Raw genomic sequence first — 19,475 nt, forward strand, 5'->3', positions numbered from 1 at the left:
AATATATACCTTTTATTTTATTTTTTTTTTCAGCAATAACCAGCACTTCTATTTTTGGGGGCATTATCGCACTGAAGAGGTGTGATCATACAAATGGAGGGATTTAAGGAGGGTAGCAGAACAGAGAGATGGTAAAAGTTTAATTATCACCACTTCCCCACCCCCTCAAACTATACCTTCACAAACTGAAACTAAGGTTGAGACAAAACAGAATAGCAGCTCACCCTTGGACATCATTAGCTGACCCTTGACAAACATCTCTATTTAATTATACACTAAAAGGCTTCTTCCCCTTATATGGGAGGAAGCCAGCCAAGGTTACCTCCTGTATGTAGGGGAATAACCCCTTGGTATTGAGACAGATTGGCAGCCAAGGCATGCAACCAACCCCTGTCCGTCCCATGCCCATTTATGTCCCTTTCATCTTAGGTCCCTGTGGGTGAAGGCCCTTCACTACCCTCCCCCCTCCCGACTGCCTGAGTCAGATGCAACTCAGCACATCCAAAGCAGGGCCTGATAGCCTAAGCTGTTTTGCCCCCACTGCTTCATCTATGTGACAACCCTCCCTCCTAATCCCCTCATACATAGTCATAACAATTTATTGCCCATTCACAAATTTTAATATCCCTTCACCTCACTCTCCTAGACATCAACCTGACAAACATGAGTGGGCACTTTACTGGACAAAAGGGGTTTGGAATGGAGAGAGAGCAGCTGTATTGAAGTGAGAGTGGGACTGTGCCGGAGATATGTAATGTCACCTCTATTGTTCAATGTGCATTTTGGAGTGGTAAGGGAGGTTAGTGCAAGAGTTAGTAAGAATGGAAAGAAGTGGGAGGTAAGCTATTTGTTTTTTTCTAGATGAGCAGCTTAATAACAGAGAGGATAGACTGAAGCAATTGGTGGTGGAGTTCTAGAATATGAGAGGAGATAACTGAAAGTAGATGTGGGCAAAAGTACTGTAAGATATACAAGGAGTGATGATAGTGGTGGACTTGAGGTGAATTTTAAGGATGGAGAGCTTTAAATATTTGGGGCCAGATATGGCAGGGAACGGAGGTGAATTTTCAAGTAAGGGAAGCAAATCTGGAATGAAAAGCAATACGAAAAATAGATATCTGGGGGTGAATGAAAAGAAAAGGATGCAAAAGAGTGATTGTGCCCACAGCATTGTATGAAGCAGACATGGAATTTGAAGGAGACAGAAAGGAAGAACCTAAACATGTTTGAGAAAAATGGTTTACAAAGTACAGCAGATAAACTGAGAGTAAATGTGATAAAAGTAAGGTGATGAGAGGTCCAACAAATGATGGCAGTGGTGGGCTTGGAAGTTTGAAGGGAAAGATGCTGGTGGAAGCATTTGATGTCACATGTGGTAAAAAACAGAGCAGGGTAGAGGTGAATTACAGAGTACAGGAGGCAAGTAAATGTCTGGGGATAATAGAAAGAAAATGTATTGTGGGAAATAGATAACTGGGGATGAATACAAAGAGAAGGTTGTACAAGGGAATAATTATACTCATGGCACTGTATGGAATGGACTTCAAATTTAAGAGAAGCAGGTAGGACAAGCTTGATGCATTTGAGATGAAGCGTTTTAAATGTATGGTAAGTGTTACAAGGATAGAGAGTGAAAAATGTGGTGAGGAAGAGAACAGGGGTGGAAAGAGAGCTGTCACACAGAGTAGCTCAGAGTGCTGAGTTACAGGAAGAACAAGTGAGGAAAGATTAGCAAAAATTGTAAACTGCAGAGAGGATTGAGTGGAATTATGAGGGAGATCAAGAATGAGATTTATCTATCTATATACCAAGAATGTGGATTTTATGCCTTTGTCTTTTTAGCTACCTCCCTTGGTATACAAGTATGTATGTATACCAAGGGCTTTTTTCCTCTTACAAGGGAGGTAGTCAAATCAAAAGGCAAGTACCCACTTCCACCCATTCCACCCTCATCCACCATCCTTTCTTCCCTCTCATCTTAGCTCCTCATAGATGATAGGTCTTCCCTGTATCCCACCCATTGCCCTGGGTCAGACCCCCAGAAGCCATCCCTTTTCCCTATTATGCACTTGGAATGTTAGAGCAGGTCAGTCACTGCTGGGAATTGGAGAGAAGTGCAGGATTCAAACCCAACTAAGCAAATGTGAGACCAGTATGCTTTTGATTATGCCACCTGTGCACAAATGTGAGGGAGGGTAAATAGAAAAGAAACTTACAATAGCATATTCTGTGTTAAAATGATCATTAAGAGGCTAAGGAACCACTACTGACTAGATCTATGTCACCATGATTATTTAACAAATTGTGATTTGGGGGTTGCCGATTAACCCCTAGAATATGATGACACCTACATAGGCATCATGAAGAATGAGTGAGTATATGAGGAAGCCAGCGTCTGTGTACTGATTATATTTATTTTGTAGCTGTAGCTGAGTGACCCCTGTATTCTGGGTGAAAGAGAAAATGCATAACAGCTGTAATTCTATATTCTATAATGCGTATACTGTGGATGCATCATCATACATCAGGCAACCTAATGTGCACACAAGTATTTGACTAATACTGAAGAGGTAAAGTGAAGAATGAGATGGATAGAGTACATCGGGCACTGAATGCGATGTCTGTTGAAAAAGGAAGACAGATGTGAATAAGCGAATACATGAAGAAATGATATGTCCTAAAGGGATGTTCTTCTTGTCTGCTCTGTAATTGCTTCTAAGTAAATGGAGGAGGGGAGGGGGGGCTGCTTCCATAATGAAGAGGTGAGGGTCAGCTCTAGCTGTCCTTGACATGGATGTGCAGTGACTCATTGCACTGCTTTTGACCTCTTCATGTGCCAGCGGGCAAGGATGACCCTTCATCTACTAGGTAATAAGAAACTGGAGCAATAAACGAGTTTTGGATTGGTGTAGAGTGAGCAGGTGTATGCTTTCTGACTTGGCCACCTCTCTTATCCTCCATTCCTATAACCATATCCACCAAAACAATCTAATCCTAAATACCAAAATCACCCTTTCCAAAGCATCTACTTCCATGATTTTGTAGGGATTATTCTTTTCTTTCTCCTATTCTTACACCTCTCCCAATATTCCTGTCATACAATTCCTTATCACTGCCTCTTATCTGTAATATATGAGATGGGTTTAAAGTACAGTCGTACCTCGGTACTCGACCGCCTCTATACTCGACCAAATCGGTGCTCGACCAAAAAATTCGAGTAGAAAATGCATCGGACCTCGAACAGATTTTCGGTACTCGACTAGCTCGAACAGCGGGTAAGCGTCAGTTCGACTCAGACCGCCAGCGGAGTAAGACGTACGCAGTTTGTTCGAATATTTCTTCCCAGATTTAAACTTTTTCGTGTTGCTCTAGCCCTTAATAATGGGTCCAAAGAAAGACAGTGATAAGGGGAAAATTGGTTTCGGTGTTCGAACAAATCGGTGCTCGACCACCACCTCAGAATGGATTATGGTCGAGTACTGAGGTACGACTGTATCTGGGGATTGTATGCTTTGACTTAGTTACCTCTCTCATATGCAAGAAAAGGCTTTTTGTTATGTAATGTAAGTATACTGGTTTTGTCTTAATTTCTTTCTCCATCTTCTCTGGCACCAATTCCATATGCCTGACCTCTCCATTTCTTTCTTGGTATAACAAGTATCTGTGGGGCATCACATGCCCTGTATCCACACTACCTTTCTGTCTTCTCTCCACATACCACCCACTATCACACACACAATCAATCCATTGGTCTAGTTCTCTCTTGCAGGAGATCTGTGGTCTCCAGGAAAAAAGCAATAGCCACTGGTTCAGCCCATAAGTCATTCAATGAAGGGAGACAGACAATGGATTGATTGACCCAATGCGCTTTTGCTTAAAAAAGCAGACAAGCATTAAAGAATTAAAACTAACATCTTAAAAACTATTACTCAAACATTAACAAATATAAATCAATAGAATACTGCAGTAATGACAAAGAGTTATGATTCTATACATGGCACACATGCCTAATTTGATGTCCTGTGTAGTACGTGTGTTCACTGCTGGTCTTCCCTAGACCCTACTAATGCAGTACAGGCTCCACACAGGGTAGGGATGGGTAAGACTGTGGAAATAAGGCTGGACCTACTCACGAGAAGAAAGGGCTTTTTGGCTTTTAAAGGACTTCAATACAGCCAATACTATATGCCGCGCTTTGTGCCAATATTTCTTTTTCTTTCCTTGGGGTTAGGAAAAGAGGTTAAGACAACACTACAACATACATAACAAACGGTAAACTAAATTCAATGCATCAATCTTGCATACGGAATGACTGACCACATTATCAAACCATAATTCAGCTAAATAATAAACCAACCCCTTATCAGAACCTGTTATACTTTTCAAACCAAAAGTCAACTTTTATTAAACTACTGATGTCAGATTTTTTTTTTGTACATAGCTTCAAGCTGTTATCCAATATAAAATTTCCTAGATAAACAAAATACTTCCTGTGACACCATGTATCATCCTAATACCATAAAGCACTTTCTCACCTACAAGGGTAGCTAAGTCCCCCATTACATACACATTAAAACCCATTTAACATCCCTCCCATTTCAGCACTTCATGGATGAAGCACTGAAGGCATCATTAAAGCAGGGCACGGTGTTTCCACAGCTGCTTCACCATGTGACTCCCATCCTCCTCATCCACTCAAAATAATTCACAGAACAAATGAGAACATCCCTTTGGGCCACATCCTTTCTTTCATACAAAATCTCCCTCCCTTCACTCCTATCTTTTCCACTCTCTCCCTGCTCAACAAACATTCCCTATGTACCAAAGTCCCCTTCACTCCATCCATCTACCACACCTTCAGGATTCCTTTCAAGTTCAATCTATCCACTTTTGTCTTCCATACTCCCCTTTGTTAGAGCTTCCTTATTTGCTCTTTCTATATACCCAAACCAACTCAAGGAACCAATGATGCTCATTTTCAAAACATGTCAACTTTCTCAGCTGTATCAGGTGCATTTGATCTCTGGATTGGGCCCAAGATCGCTATCAACTTCAACTGTATTTCTTATACATCTTCAACACATGGAGTACTGACCAGCAATTGCTCCACTCCTCATATCACTTTCAGATGGTGATGCAGAAAGTCTCACATAGAAAAAAAAAAAAAAGTCCAAATTTTCTTCCTGGAGATATCTTTGGGAAAGCCCAAGAACTGTTCCCAGCCACTGTGGGGCAGCAGATTTTTCCTCTTTTTCCACCCCCACTCTATGCCTCAAATGTATATTTCTCAACCTATCCATTGTAGTAACACCTGTAATATTTCTCAAACACAAACATGTTAAAAGAGCTAAACATTACTTTCAACTTTTTTCTATAACAGTCTTATGGAATTGTTTGGGATTTTTTATAAATACACACATATATTTAGATAAGGGATGGGTGTGGGGCAGACTTATGCTTTGACTCAGCCACACCCTTATAGGAAAGAATGACCCTTATCTATGTAAGCATATATACATACACATGTACAAATAGGAGGAAAACATGAGAGGGATACAAGGTAAACTACTAAATTTAATGGAGGATTTCTTGCATGGAAAGAAAATGACGATAGTGCTCAGAGAAAAGAATCCAGCTTGGGAGGTGATTAATGGAGTTCCACAGGAATCAGTATTGGCTCCAATAATGTTTGCTATTTATGTGAATGACATGGATGGAGATGTGGCATGTTACATGAGCTTTTTTGCAGACAATATTAAATTACTGAGGAAAGTGAATACTAAAACAGATTGTGAATCACTGCAGAGAAACCTGAACAAAGTTTGGAAATGGAGTCAGAAGGAGGAAGTAGACTTCAACATTAAGAAATGTAGTATAATGGAATTTGGAAAAAGTAAAAAATAATATCAGGGCAATATAAAATCAGAACAAAGGAAGTAAAAAATAGAATAGAAGTGGCCTAAGAAAGGAACCCTGAGGAACTCCACTTCTATCATTTTTCCATTTAGAAGTTTTGCCATTTAGAACAACTGTTCTTTATTGTTTAACCTGTTACTAGTCCAACTTATTATGCTACCACTTATTCTGTGTGAAGCTAATTTAGCAATTAGTCTTTCATAGAGGACAGTAACAAAAGCTTTTGCAAAGTCTAGATATGATACATGCATACATATACCAAAGGCTTTTTCCCCCTTCTAAGGGAGGTAACCAAAAAACAAAGGCTTAAAAACGACTCCCATCCATTCCATCCACACATACTCCACTCCCCTCCACTCTCTTCCCTCCCTCTTATTTTAACACCTCCTGAATGACTGGTCATCCCTGCATCTTGTCCACTGCCCTGGGTAAGAAGCAGTATTGCAAGACACAGCACATCCACAGCAAGGACACTTCATTAAATTGGCGACCCTCCCCTCTCCATCCCTTCATGCAGAAAAGGAGAAGACGGGGAGAAATCCCTTTGGGCTACGTCAATTTATTTCTCACACATACTCACTCACACCACATACCCCACCCACTGCACCTCATGCATCACAGCATCATCCATACACAACCATTTTCCATTCACCCATATCTTCTGTCCTCTTCCATCCTTCCTCAACAGACATTCCCCTCTTTCCCAATGCCCCTTTTACCACCATCCATCCATCTCATCCTAGGTCACCCCCTCATGTTCACTCCTTCTGCCTCTGCCTTCTACACCTCTTTTACTAATCCTTCTTCACTCATTCTTTCCATGTGTCCAAACCATCCCAATACTCTTTCATCAACCCTATCTCCCAACTCCCTTTCCATCCCCATTCTCCTCCTCACCTCCTCATTTCTCACTCTATCCAGCCTAGTAACCCCTATCATACTTCTCAGGCACCTCATCTCAAACACATTCAAACTCCTCCTCTCTTCCTCTTTAATGTTCCATGTTTCTGCCCCATACAGTGCTGTCAGCACAATCATTCCTTCATACAATCTCCTCTTAGCATCCATTCCCAAATGTCTATTTCTCATTACAATTTTTAATCCCCCAGGGCATTTACTTGCTTCACTCAATCTACATTCTACCTCCACCTCCACTCCCTTTCCCACCACATTTGCACCCAAGTATCTGAAGCTATCCACTTCCTCCAGTCTCCTCCCTTAATACTCACTTCCAATTTGCTGCCATCCTCTCCCCTTTTACATCTCATCACCTTAATTTGCCAAATTTATCTTCAACTTCCTTCTTTTGCACACCTTCCTAAACTCCATTGCCAACTTCATTAATGAATGGAGAATATTTGTGTATGGATGATGCTGTGATGCACAGAAGGGAGGGGGGTGGGGGTGCAAGGGAGTGTGTGTAAATAATAAATTGATGCAGCCTGAAGGGATTTCTCCCTTCTTCTCTTTTTCTGCATGAGACAGAGAGGGTGGTCATAGATTAAATGAAGCAGCCTTGCTGTGGATGTGCTGTGTCTTGCAACACTGCTTCTGACCCAAGGCAATGGACAAGATGCAGGGATGACTCGTCATCCATGAGGAGACAAAATAAGAGGGAGGGGGTGAATGTGAGTGGAGTATGTGGGGATGGAATAGGTGGGAGTGGATTTCATACCTTTGTTTTTTGGCTACCTCCCATGTAAGGGGGAAAAAACCCTTTGTTAAATGTATGTATGATCCTGCTACAAGCACAGTGTTGTCAGCAAACAACAAATTACTTATCTCCCATTTTTCTCCATTTTCTTTAACCATTTCAAATCCCCAGCCCATTACCCTTGTGTTTACCTCTAACACTACTCCATCCATATATAAACTGAACAGCCAAGACAACATAATGCATCCCTGGTGAAGTTCCACCTTTACCTTGAACCACTCATTCTCTCCACCTCTAATTCTAACATAGATTCTATTATCGTAAAAAAAAATTGACTGATCTTAACAGCTTTCCTCCTATCCCAAATATCTGCAATACCTCCAACAGTACCACTGTATCTACCCTGTCATAAGCCTTTTCCAAATCCATGAAGGCCCAAAAAAACTTTCTTACCTTTTCCTAAAGCTTTCACATATCTGCCTTACCACAAAAATCTGATCCACGCAACCCCTATCAGTCCTAAACCCACACTGTTCCTCACCAATTACTCCCTCTATTCTCCTAATCCTCTCAATCAAAACCCTCCCATAAGCCTTCCCAACCACACTCAACAAACTGATCCCTCTAAAACTACTACTCACACTTGTCCCCTTTTCCCTTGTAAAGTGGAATTATACAGGCACTCCTCCAGTCCTCTGGTATTCTACCCCCTTTTCGACAAACAATGAACCTCACCAACCAGTCCAACATCGCACTGCATGATACCCATCCAACCCAAGTGCCTTACCTGCTCTCATCATTATAATAACTGCTTTCACCCCATCTTTCATTACTTCTCCATTTTCCTCACTCATCACTATCATTTTCTTAGCACTTCTCATTGCAACTACCTTTCCCTCCCTATCCTCCTCCACATTTAGCAACTCTCTAAAATACTCTACCCATCTTCCTCTTACTGCCGTCTTTTCCGTTATCATCTCTCCATCTGCACCTTTTACCTTTTCTTCTCTACTTAATTTGCCTCTCCTTCCTCTCTTATTTTCCTTCCAAAACATCTTTTTATTACTTTCAAAATTTGGTCATACTCTTACCCCATGTCACATCTGCTTTCCTCTTTGCCTCCTTTATTGTATGCTTTACTTCTCTTCTCTTTACTTTGTACCTCTCATATGATTCTCTCATCCTATTTAGTAACCAATCTGTGAATTGTCATTTCTTCTCTTCTACAACCTTCTTTGCTTCATCATACCACCTCTCCCATCCTCTTTGTTCCACACACCCTCTTTGCACACCTTGTGACTCCCTCCTTGAAACATCCCCATTCCTCCTCCACTCCTAGTTCTACTCTATCCTTCATTCCCTGCCACTCTTCTCTCAGCTTCTTCTTGTACTCCTTTTCTTTTTCATTTAAGCAGTTTAGTCTAAGCATCTCACTATCTTCTATCCTTATTCTCTTTCTCCATCTATCCTCCACTCTTAACTTACCTTCCACCATAAAATTATCTGATATTACCTCACTCTCTCCCCTTAGAACATGTACATCTAAAACTCTTCCTACTCTTCTCCTGGTTATAGTCTATTAAAGCCCTATATACCACCCTTCCATCCATCACCCTCTCCCATGTGTACTTCTGCTTGATTTTCTTCCTAAATACTATATTTGCTATCATCAACTCTCTAGACACATCACCACCATCATCTCTACACTACAATTTTTTCTTGGAACTCCATACTTCCCAATCACTCCATCTATTAGTTCATCTCCTACCCTAGCATTGAGATCTCCCAATACCACTACATTGGCATTTCTTACTAAACCCTCTATGCACTCATTTATATCTATCCAAAAAGCCTCCCTTTCTTCTACACTCTTCTCACTACCAGGCCCATATGCACTAAACAAAAACCTATATCTCCCTTTCCAGTTTCACCTTCATCCACATTAACCTTTAAGAAACCTCCTTCCACTCCACAAGTTTACCCATCTCTTCACTTACTAGTATAACCACCCCTTCTCTCCCTCGAACTCTCTTCACTCCTGACATCCTCCCAACTACACCCCCTAAATCAAACTCACCCCTCCCTTTCAACTTAGTTTCACTCAATATCAACACATCCATCTTTATTCTCACAAACATACTGCCTATTTCTTCCCTTTTACTCTCATCTATACCACATCCACTCACATTAAAAGACCCAAACATTAGGGTTCTGGTTAGAGAACTCCTTCCAGACCCTCTTGTGCATTTTTTTTTTTTTTTTTTTTTGGAATGTCCCCTTTGGAGCTACAGACACATATACATATACAAAAAAGCACTTTCTCCTTACTACAAAAATAATACAGTTTATTTTTTACACCTGTACACCAAATTCACTTAACTAAAAATTGTAGACAGTTTCCTATGTTAAAAGAGAAAGGATGAACTACAAAACCAGAGTAGATTCTAATTACTTTCCACCATCTAAAACCCTTACCAAGTTTCTGCTGAGCCTGACTCTCCTTCTCAACCATACTCTGATCAATAATGGGTGTTTGAAGCTGTGGAATAGGTGCCTGCTGACCATTAGTTGTTGGCTCAGTCTCAGTAGTTTCTTCAACACTTGAGTCATTGCTGAGAACTGCAAAAAAGAAAGGATATAATTCATTATTTGGTTACTACATACATCCTTTTTTCAATCCAACAAAACTATGGCACTAACAACCTAGAGAAACCAAGTCAGAATAAACTACGAGAAAAAGAGCAAAAGGGAAAACCAAACACTGAATGCCCATAACATGGTAAATGAGAAGACGCAACTCAAGTCAAACATAAGAACACATCAAGGCCTTTCCCTTTTTGGAGCCTCACCGGATGTGTTGGCAATATCACACGCCTCCAGGGCTTGTCTGGCCTCCTTCTCCTCCAGCTCCTCCAACTCCTTCATCTGCGTCTCCAACAGCGCCTGCTTGGCCTTCTGCTTCTTCTTCAGTTTCTTCTTTTTATTTTTGGACATCTTGGTGTTTGGGTCAGGTTGAGAGAAGTGCTTGGGTGCTGTGCTCACTGGATAAAAACATCCACTGTTAGATCACTTGCCGTTGAAAAAAATGTTGACAGGTTTCTTCAACTATCCCCATGAAATTAAAAGGTGATGAAACAAACACAAATGGGCCACAGTATACCAACCAAACAAACAAAGAGAAAAGATGACTATGAAAAGATTTAAAGAGACAACTAAACATACTTAGAAAAACACAAGATAATCACAAGTTCTTTGCCATATTGTCCCAATAATATACTGAAGCCAATTTACATAAATGTGCATTCACTGGTATGGATTTCCCCATTAATTCTGAAAATTCATTACCTAAAGATCCAGGGAGCTTAAGACCCATCTTCTGCCACTGTGTAGCTTCAAAGGCAAGTCTGCGAATATATGTCTCATCAACACACATGAGAATATTTTCAGGTTTGATATCTGTGTGGATGATCTGACATTTGGAGTGCAAGTAGTCCAAGGCTTCCAGCACCTGCAATCATATACAAATTCATGATTACCAACAAATATATAGAACATCTAATGCTTACTATGAGCCTATTTGAAATGAAAATTTATTTGAGTACATGCAACTATAAACAAGTTCATGATTATGTAGCTGACAATTTCCATTTTGAAAATTCAAATTTTTATGTTAAATCTATTGCTACCCCCATGACCAACTTTGACACAATATTGTCAATTTTGACACTGTAGGATAGAGAAACTGTTGGTAGCCCCTTTTGCAATTGCACTGCAATCTATCATCAATCCCAGGAGTTGAAGGTCTTAATTAAACTATCTTTACTTAATATCCATTAGTTACTCTTTGGAATCTGTCTTGATAATGCCAGATTCTATTCAGCTTTAAAACAGTACCTCAAGCTGATTGGGTTAAAGATACTTTGATATACAGTATGTCAATGAACTCATTCACTATGATCTTTTGTTCAAGTTAATGTCAGACACTTTTAACAGGTTTAGAGCAAGACCAATGCTACAGAAGTGCAAAACTGGTAGACACCAGACTAGTATTTTTTTTTTACTATTTCTTCATCTAAATAGGTAAAAGCCACTCTTATTGACTTTAACAAGTTGTATGATTCTCCAACCATTTTGTTTATCTGTTTCTCAGGGGACATGTCATTTGTGATAAATACTCCAAGGGTTTTTTCAGATCCCACTTTCTTTACTTCCTTTGTTCCGATTTTATATTGTCCTGATATTCTTTTTTCATCTTTTCCGAACTCCATTATGCTACATTTCTTAATGTTGAAGTCTACTTCCCACTTCCGATTCCATTTCCAAACTTTGTTCAGGTCTTTCTTTAGTGATTCACAATCCATTTCAGTATTCACTTTCCTCAGCAATTTAGTATCATCTGCAAAGAAGCTCATGTAACATTCCACATCTTCATCCATGTCATTCACATAAATAGCAAACATTATTGGAGCCAATACTGATCCCTGTGGAACTCCACTAATCACCTCCTCCTAAGCTGAACTCTTTTCTCTGAGCACTATTCCCTCCCATTTTTCTGCCATGCAAGAAATCCTCCATCCAGTTTAGTAATTTACCTTATATCCCTACAATTGTATGTTTTCATTTTTTCTTTTTTTAATAATCTTTTGTGTGATACTTTATTGAAGGCTTTTTGTAAATCTAGGAAAGCACAATCAACCCATCCATCTCTTTCTTGTATTATATCTATTAGTCTTGAGTAGAAACAGATTAAGTTTGTGGCATATGAGCTTCCCTGTCTGAATCCACATTGTCTTGGGTTTATTACATTGTTTTCTTCCATGTGTTTTATCCATTTATTCTTAATAAAAAAAAATTCAAAATTTTTTGGCAACAGTGCTTGTAAGGGAGACTGGTCTGTAATTTGTTAGTCCTTCTTTGTTTCCTCCTTTATATACTGGTGAAATATTGGCATTTTCCCAGTCCTTTGGTATTTCTCCTTCTTTGAGTGAGCAGCTTATTATATATTTTGTCCCTTAATTCTTCTTCATATTCTTTTAGTATCCAGTTTGCTATTCTGTCTGGGCTATGTGATTTTGTGACATCAAGGTTCATTAATTGATCCATTATTTCTTTTTGTGTTATTGTTATTTCCCTCAATGTAGATTGAGAGAAGCGAGTAAATGCCTTGGTGGATTAAAGAGTGTAATGAGGAATAGACATTTGGGAATAGATACTAAGAGGAGACTGTATGAAGGAGTGATTGTGCCAACAGCACTGTATGGGGCAGAAACATGGAACATAAGAGAGGAAGAGAGAAGGAGTTTGAATGTGTTTGAGATGAGGTGTCTGAGAAGTATGATGGGGGTTACTAGGCTAGATAGAGTGAGAAATGAGGAAGTGAGGAGGAGAACAGGGGTGGAAAGGGAGTTGGGAGATAGAGTTGATGAAAGAGTATTAGGATGGTTTGGACACATGGAAAGAATGAGTGAAGAGAGACTAGTAAAAGAGGTATGGAAGGCAGATGTGGAGGGAGTGAACATGAGGGGACGTCCTAGGATGAGGTGGATGGATGGGGTGAAGGGGGCTTTGGGGAAGAGGGGAATGTCTGTTGAGGAAGGACGGGAGAGGATAGAAGACAGGGGTGAATGGAGAATGGTTGTATATGGATGATGTTGTGATGCATGAGGTAGAATGGGCAGGGGGATGGGGGATGAGGCAGTATGTGTGAGCAAAATTTGACGCAGCCCAAAGGGATTTCTCCCCGTCTTCTCCTTTTATGCATAGGGGGGGGGTCGCCGATTTAATGAAGCAGCCTTGCTGTGGATGTGCTGTGTCTTGCGACACTGCTTCTGACCCAGGGCAGTGGACAAGGTGCAGGGATGACCCGTCATCCAGGAGGTGCTAAGATAAGAGGGAGGGTGGAGGGGTGTGGAGTGTATTCAGGGTTGGAATGGGTGGGAATGATTTTATGCCTTTTCCTTTTTGGCTACCTCCCTTGTAAGTGGGAAAAAGCCTTGGTATATGTATGTATGTATGTTATTTCCTTCATGGGGGGGGGGTATCACACTTCACTTCCATCGTCCCAATACTGTGAAAACAGACTTGAAGTTCATGACTTCAGCCATTTCTAAACCTTCTGTATATTCTAAATTTCCATGGCATAGTTTCATCATTTACTGTTTATTTCTAAGTTTACCATTCACATATCTATAGAATAGTTGGGCTGATCTTTACATTTTTCTATGATGTCTTTTTCAGTTTCTTTTATCCTCTCAGTGCACTTTTACATATTCATTTCTATGGTTGACATATATTTGCCACTTTCCAGGTCTTTTATATTTCTTCCATCTTTTGCCTCACTGCATCTTCTCTTGAACCAGCACTTAGTATACACCTTTTCCTGTTTCGGTCTTGGTATGTATTTATCCATATTATAAATTTCCATCAAAATCATCCATTTCTCTTCCACTTGTAGAATTATGGTGGCAGTTGTGAGGCATAGAGAAGGGGTAGAAAAGGAGTTTGTAGATAGGACTGATGATTTGAGCATATGGAAAGAATGAATTAAATAAAAATGAGCAAAAAGAGTGCAAAGTAGAAGTGGATGAAGTGAACTTGAGGGGGAAGACTGAGAATACAATGAAAGGATGGGGTGAAGGGATATGTCTGTCAAGGAGGAAAGGGAAGAGTAAAGTGAGAAATGAGGAGGTGAAGCAGAGTGAGGGTAGAAAGACGGAAGATAAGGTTGGTCATAGACTACTGGAATGTTTTGGGCATATGAATGAATGAAAAAAGATTAGCAAAAAGCATGTGGAAAGCAGAAGTGGATGGAATGAACTTGAAGGGAAGACTGAGATGGATAGAAGCCTTTGGTAAAAGGGTAATATTTGTAAAGTAGTAAAGGGAGAGAGCAAGAGATGCATGTGAGTGGAGAGTGGTTTTTAATGGATGCAAAATTAACATGGTCTGATGTAATGTCATGTCTCTGTAAATTCTTCAGTGGATGAAGGGGAGGGTCACCATGTAATGAAGTGGTAGGGGTAAACCAGCTTTAGCTGTCAGACCATGCTGGAGGTATTCTCTCCTGCTGCAGTGCTTCCAACCCAAACAGTAGGCAGAGGACATAGATGGCCCTTCATCCACAAACATCTGAGATAAATGGGACAAATAATGGTGTAGGATGAGTGGACCAAGTCCATGCCTTTGCTGGGCCTCCCCTGTAATACATACCTATACCAATGGCATTTTCCCCCTTACAAGGGAGGTAGCCAAAAAACAAAGGCATAAAATCTACTCCCACCCATTTCATCCCCACATTCTCCACTCCTATTCACCCCCTCCCTCCCTCTTATCTTGGCTTCTCCTGGATGACAAGTCATCCCTCCATCTCACCCATTGCCCTGGGTCAGAGGCATAATAGCAAGACACGGCAAGGCCACTTCATTTAAGTGCCAACCCCCCCACTCTCCATCTCCTCATGCAGAAAAAGAGAAGATGGGGGAGAAATCCTTTCGGGCTGCATCAAAAATACTCCCTCACCCCTATCCCCCACCCATTCCCTTCCATGCATCTCAACATCATCCATACACAACCATTCTCCACTCACACCTATCTTCTGTCTTCTCCCTTCCTCCCTCAACAGACATTCCCCTCTTTCCCAATACCCCTTTTACCCCATCCATCCATCTCATCCTTGGTTGCCCCCTCATGTTCACTCCTTCAATCTCTGCATTCCACACCTCTTTTACTAATCTTTCTTCACTCATTCTTTTCATGTGTCCAAAATATCCCAATACTCTTTTATCAACCCTATTTCCCAACTCCCTTTCCACCTCTGCTCTCCTCCTCACATCCTCATTTCTCACTCTATCCAGCCTAGTAACCCCTATCTTACTTCTCAGGCATTTCATCTCACATTCAAACTACTTTTCTCTTACGTTCCATGTTTCTACCCTGTACAGTGTGGTTGGCACAATCATTCCTTCATACAATCTCCTTTTTGCATCCATTCCCAAATTTCTATTTCTCATTACAACTTTTTAGTCCCCCAAAGCATTTCCTTGCTTCTCTCAATCTACATTCTAACTCCACCTCCACTCCTCCCTTTCCCACCACATTTGCACCCAAGTATCTAAAGCTATCCATTTCCTCAAGTCTCTCTCCCTTAATACTCACTTTCAATTTGTTGCTGCATTCTCCCCTTGTAAATCTCATCACCTTACTTTTATCCACATTTATTTTCAAATTCCTTCTTTTGCACACCTTCCTAAACTCTGTAACTAACTTCCTTAATCCCTCCTCTGATCCTGCTACAAGCACAGTGCCATCAGCAAACAACTAGTTTATCTCCCATTTTTCTCCATTTTCTTTAACCATCTCCAATCCTCAGCCCATAACCGTTGCGTTTACCTCTTGCACCACTCTATCCATACATATATAAATTGAACAGCCAAGGTGACATACTGCTTCCCTGGTGAAGTCCCACCTCTACCTCAACCCATTCACTCTCTCCATTTCTAATTCTAACATAGACTCTACTACTTCTGTAAAAACTCTTGACTGCTCTTAACAGCTTTCCTATCCCATATATCTGCAATACCTCCAACAGTGCCTTCCTGTCTACCCTGTCATAAGCCTTTTTCAAACCCATAAAGGAACAAAAAAACATTCTTAGCTTTTCCTAAAGCTTTCTCACATATCTGTCTTACCACAAAATCTGATCTACGCAACCCCTACCTGTCCTAAACCCACACTGCTCCTCACCAATTATTCCCTCTGTTCCTCTCCTAATCCTCTCAATCAAGACCTTCCCATAAGCCTTCCTAACTACACTCAACAAGCTGATCCCTTTGAAACTACTACACTTGTAAAGTGGAACTACGAGTATACAGGCATTCCTCCAATCCTTCAGCAATATACCCTCTTTAAGACAAATATTAAACAACCTCACCAACCAGTCCACCATCACTGTACCTCCTTTTTTTAGACACTGCATGACACCCATCCAACTCAGATACCTTACCTGCTCTCATCATTTTAATAACTGCTTTCACCTCATCTTTCCTCATTTTGCCTCCATTTTTCTCACTCATCACTGTCATTTTCTTAGCACTTCCCACTGCAACTACCTTCCCCTCCCTATCCTCCTTCACATTTAGTAACTCTCTAAAATACTCTACCCATCTTCCTCTTACTGCTGTCTCTTCCATTATCATCTTTCCAACTGCAACTTTTACCTTTTCTTCTCTATTTGTTTGCCTCTTCTTCCTCTCTCAATTTCTTTCCAACACATTTTTTATTACTTTCAAAATTTTCTGTCATACTATTGCCCCATTTCACATCTGCTCTCCTCTTTGCCTCCTTTATCTTATGCTTTAGTTCTCTTCTATTTCCTTTGTACCTTTAATATGATTCTCTCATCCTATTTTGTAACCAATCTCTGAATTGTCATTTCTTCTCTTCTACAATCTTCTTTGCTTCATCATCCCACCACTCATTACACTTCCTTCTATTTCCTCCTATCCTTCTTGTTCCACACACCATCTTTGCACACCTTGTGACTCCCTCCTTGAAACATCCCCATTCCTCCTCCACTCCTAGTTCTACTCTATCCTCCACTCCCTGCCACTCTTCTCTCAGCTTCTTATACTCCTTCTCTATTTCTTTCTCATTTAAGCAGTTTCCTCTAAGCACTTCATTATATTGTTTTCCTGAAACACTTCATTATATTGTTTTCCTCAATGTCCATCTATTCTCCACTCTCAACTTACCTTCCACCAAAAAATTATCTGATATTACCCCACTCTCCCCTTAGAACATATCTAAAACTGTTCCTACTCTTCTACTGGTTACCACTATGTAGTCCATTAAAGCCCTATGTACCACCCTTCCATCCACCACCCTCTCCCATTTGTACTTATGCTCGACTTTCTTACTAAACAATGTATTTGCTATCATCAACTCTAGACATATCTCCATCAACTCTCCACTACAATTTTTTCCTGGAACACCACACTTCCCAACCACTCCATCTACTGGTTCATTTCCTACCCTAGCATTATGATCTCCCAATACCACTACACTGACATTTCTTCCTAAACCCTCATATGCACTCATCTAAATAAAAAAAAATCTCCCTTCTACACTCTTCTCACTGCCAGGCCCAATGCACTTACAAAAACCCACATTTCCCTTTCCAGTTTCACTTTCATCCACATTAAGCTTGAAGAAACCTCCTTCCACTCCACCACATGTTTAGCTATCTCTTCACTTACTAGTATAATTACCACTTCTCTCCCTCATTCTCTCTTCACTCATGACACCCTTCCAACTACACTTCCAAACTCAAAATTGCTCCTCCCTTTCAACTCAGTTTCACTTAATGCCAACACATCCATCTTTCTTCTCACAAACCTACTGCCTATTTCTTCCCTTTTACTCTCATTTGTACCACATTCACACACATTACAAGAACCAAACCTTAGACCTGTAATAATAATAAAAAAAGGTCTTTGATACGTGTATGTATCCTTCTAATCAAATAATTTGTTGCCTTGGTTCCATCTTGCAGGAAACCCATGACCCCAAGGAACATCATAGTTCATGGCTTTTACTCCAAAGATATCCTTAACATTTTGTCCTCCTTTGAGTCTTTTCCAAGTGTCATTATATGTGATGTAAAACTGCAATTTATTAATCATGTTTACTTTTGAAATAGGATATACCTGTCTGATGATGGACTTGACATTGGCCATTGGGATTCCCTGATAACTGGACCGAATGATGAGTTTGAGGAGGTTATGTCCAAGGACCTCAAAGACCATACAAACATGAGTACCATTCACACCACTGATCTTGAAGTCATCTAGAAGCTGGACTGTCTTGTCACGCTTTGGATCATTTTCATCAGACTCTCGCACCTGTGAAAAAATAGAAAGCAAAATTAATATATATTCTGAACTGAGAAACAAAGACAAGTACCAATGAGAGAAAATGAGGATGGGAATGGAGCTCTTGGATAAGGGAGGTCATGAGTGAATCAACATGGTCTGGACACACAGAAAAAATGAATAAAAGTCAAACAAAGAATGTTGTCATCAATCTATCAGTCAACTGTTGCCTCGAGTTTCACTAAGTGGAAAACCCACAGCCCCACACTGGCTTGCAATGGTCCTTGGAACCTCCCAAAGATTTCTCTGGGCAAAAATTCAGAATAATTGTCTGTGTTTTATCAATGTGGATTTAGGACGGGTAGAGGTTGTGTAGATCAAATCTTTGTGGTATGACATATGTGAGAAAGCTATAGGAAAGGGGAAGGATGTTTTTTGGGCTTTTATGGATCTGGAAAAGGCTTACGATAGGGTAGACAGAAAGGCACTGTGGGAGGTTATCCAGATATATGGGATAGGAGGAAAGCTTCTAGGAGCTGTCAAGAGCTTTTATGAGAGGATTAGAAATGGAGAGAGTGAGTGGTTCGAGGTAAAGGTGGGACTTCATCAAGGATGCGTTATGTCGCCCTGGCTGTTCAACTTATACATGGATGGGGTAGTGCGAGAGGTAAATGCAAGGGTAGTGGGTCAGGGATTGGAGATGGTTAAAGAAAATGGAGAAAAGTGGGAGGTGAGCCAGCTGTTGTTTGCTGACGACACTGCGCTTGTGGCAGGATCAGAGGAGGGATTGAGGAAGTTGGTGACAGAGTTTGGGAGAGTATGTAATAGAAGAAAGCTAAAGATAAATGTGGGTAAAAGTAAGGTGATGAGATGTACAAGGGGTGAAAGTGGCAGTAGACTGGAAGTGAGCATTAAAGGTAGGCGCACACTTGTCCGCATCGTACGGACGGCACGCATCGGATTAGTATTCTTTACATTATTTCAAATGGGTCTGCGCGCATTTGACCGCATCGTACGCATCGGACATCGGTAATGCT

The 19,475-nt window shown here is 40.6% G+C and overlaps 1 protein-coding gene across 2 annotated transcripts in view; it reads right to left on the bottom strand.

Moving 5' to 3' along the window:
- Positions 1-19,475, bottom strand: part of LOC143018968 (uncharacterized) — a 208,931-nt gene that overhangs the window by 12,967 nt on the left and 176,489 nt on the right. The window contains exons 5-8 of one of the 2 annotated variants that reach the window (XM_076174625.1): positions 18,274-18,468; positions 10,916-11,078; positions 10,420-10,611; positions 10,046-10,189 (exon numbers count right to left, since the gene is read on the bottom strand). In XM_076174625.1, coding sequence (XP_076030740.1) covers positions 10,046-10,189; positions 10,420-10,611; positions 10,916-11,078; positions 18,274-18,468 — 694 coding nt within the window. The remainder of the gene's footprint in view (positions 1-10,045; positions 10,190-10,419; positions 10,612-10,915; positions 11,079-18,273; positions 18,469-19,475) is intronic. The other variant, XM_076174626.1, reaches the window with a different exon arrangement.

Source organism: Oratosquilla oratoria, chromosome 36 (genome assembly GCF_046742065.1).
Source record: "Oratosquilla oratoria isolate Oo_2021 chromosome 36, ASM4674206v1, whole genome shotgun sequence".
Classification (NCBI taxonomy): Eukaryota; Metazoa; Arthropoda; class Malacostraca; order Stomatopoda; family Squillidae; genus Oratosquilla; species Oratosquilla oratoria.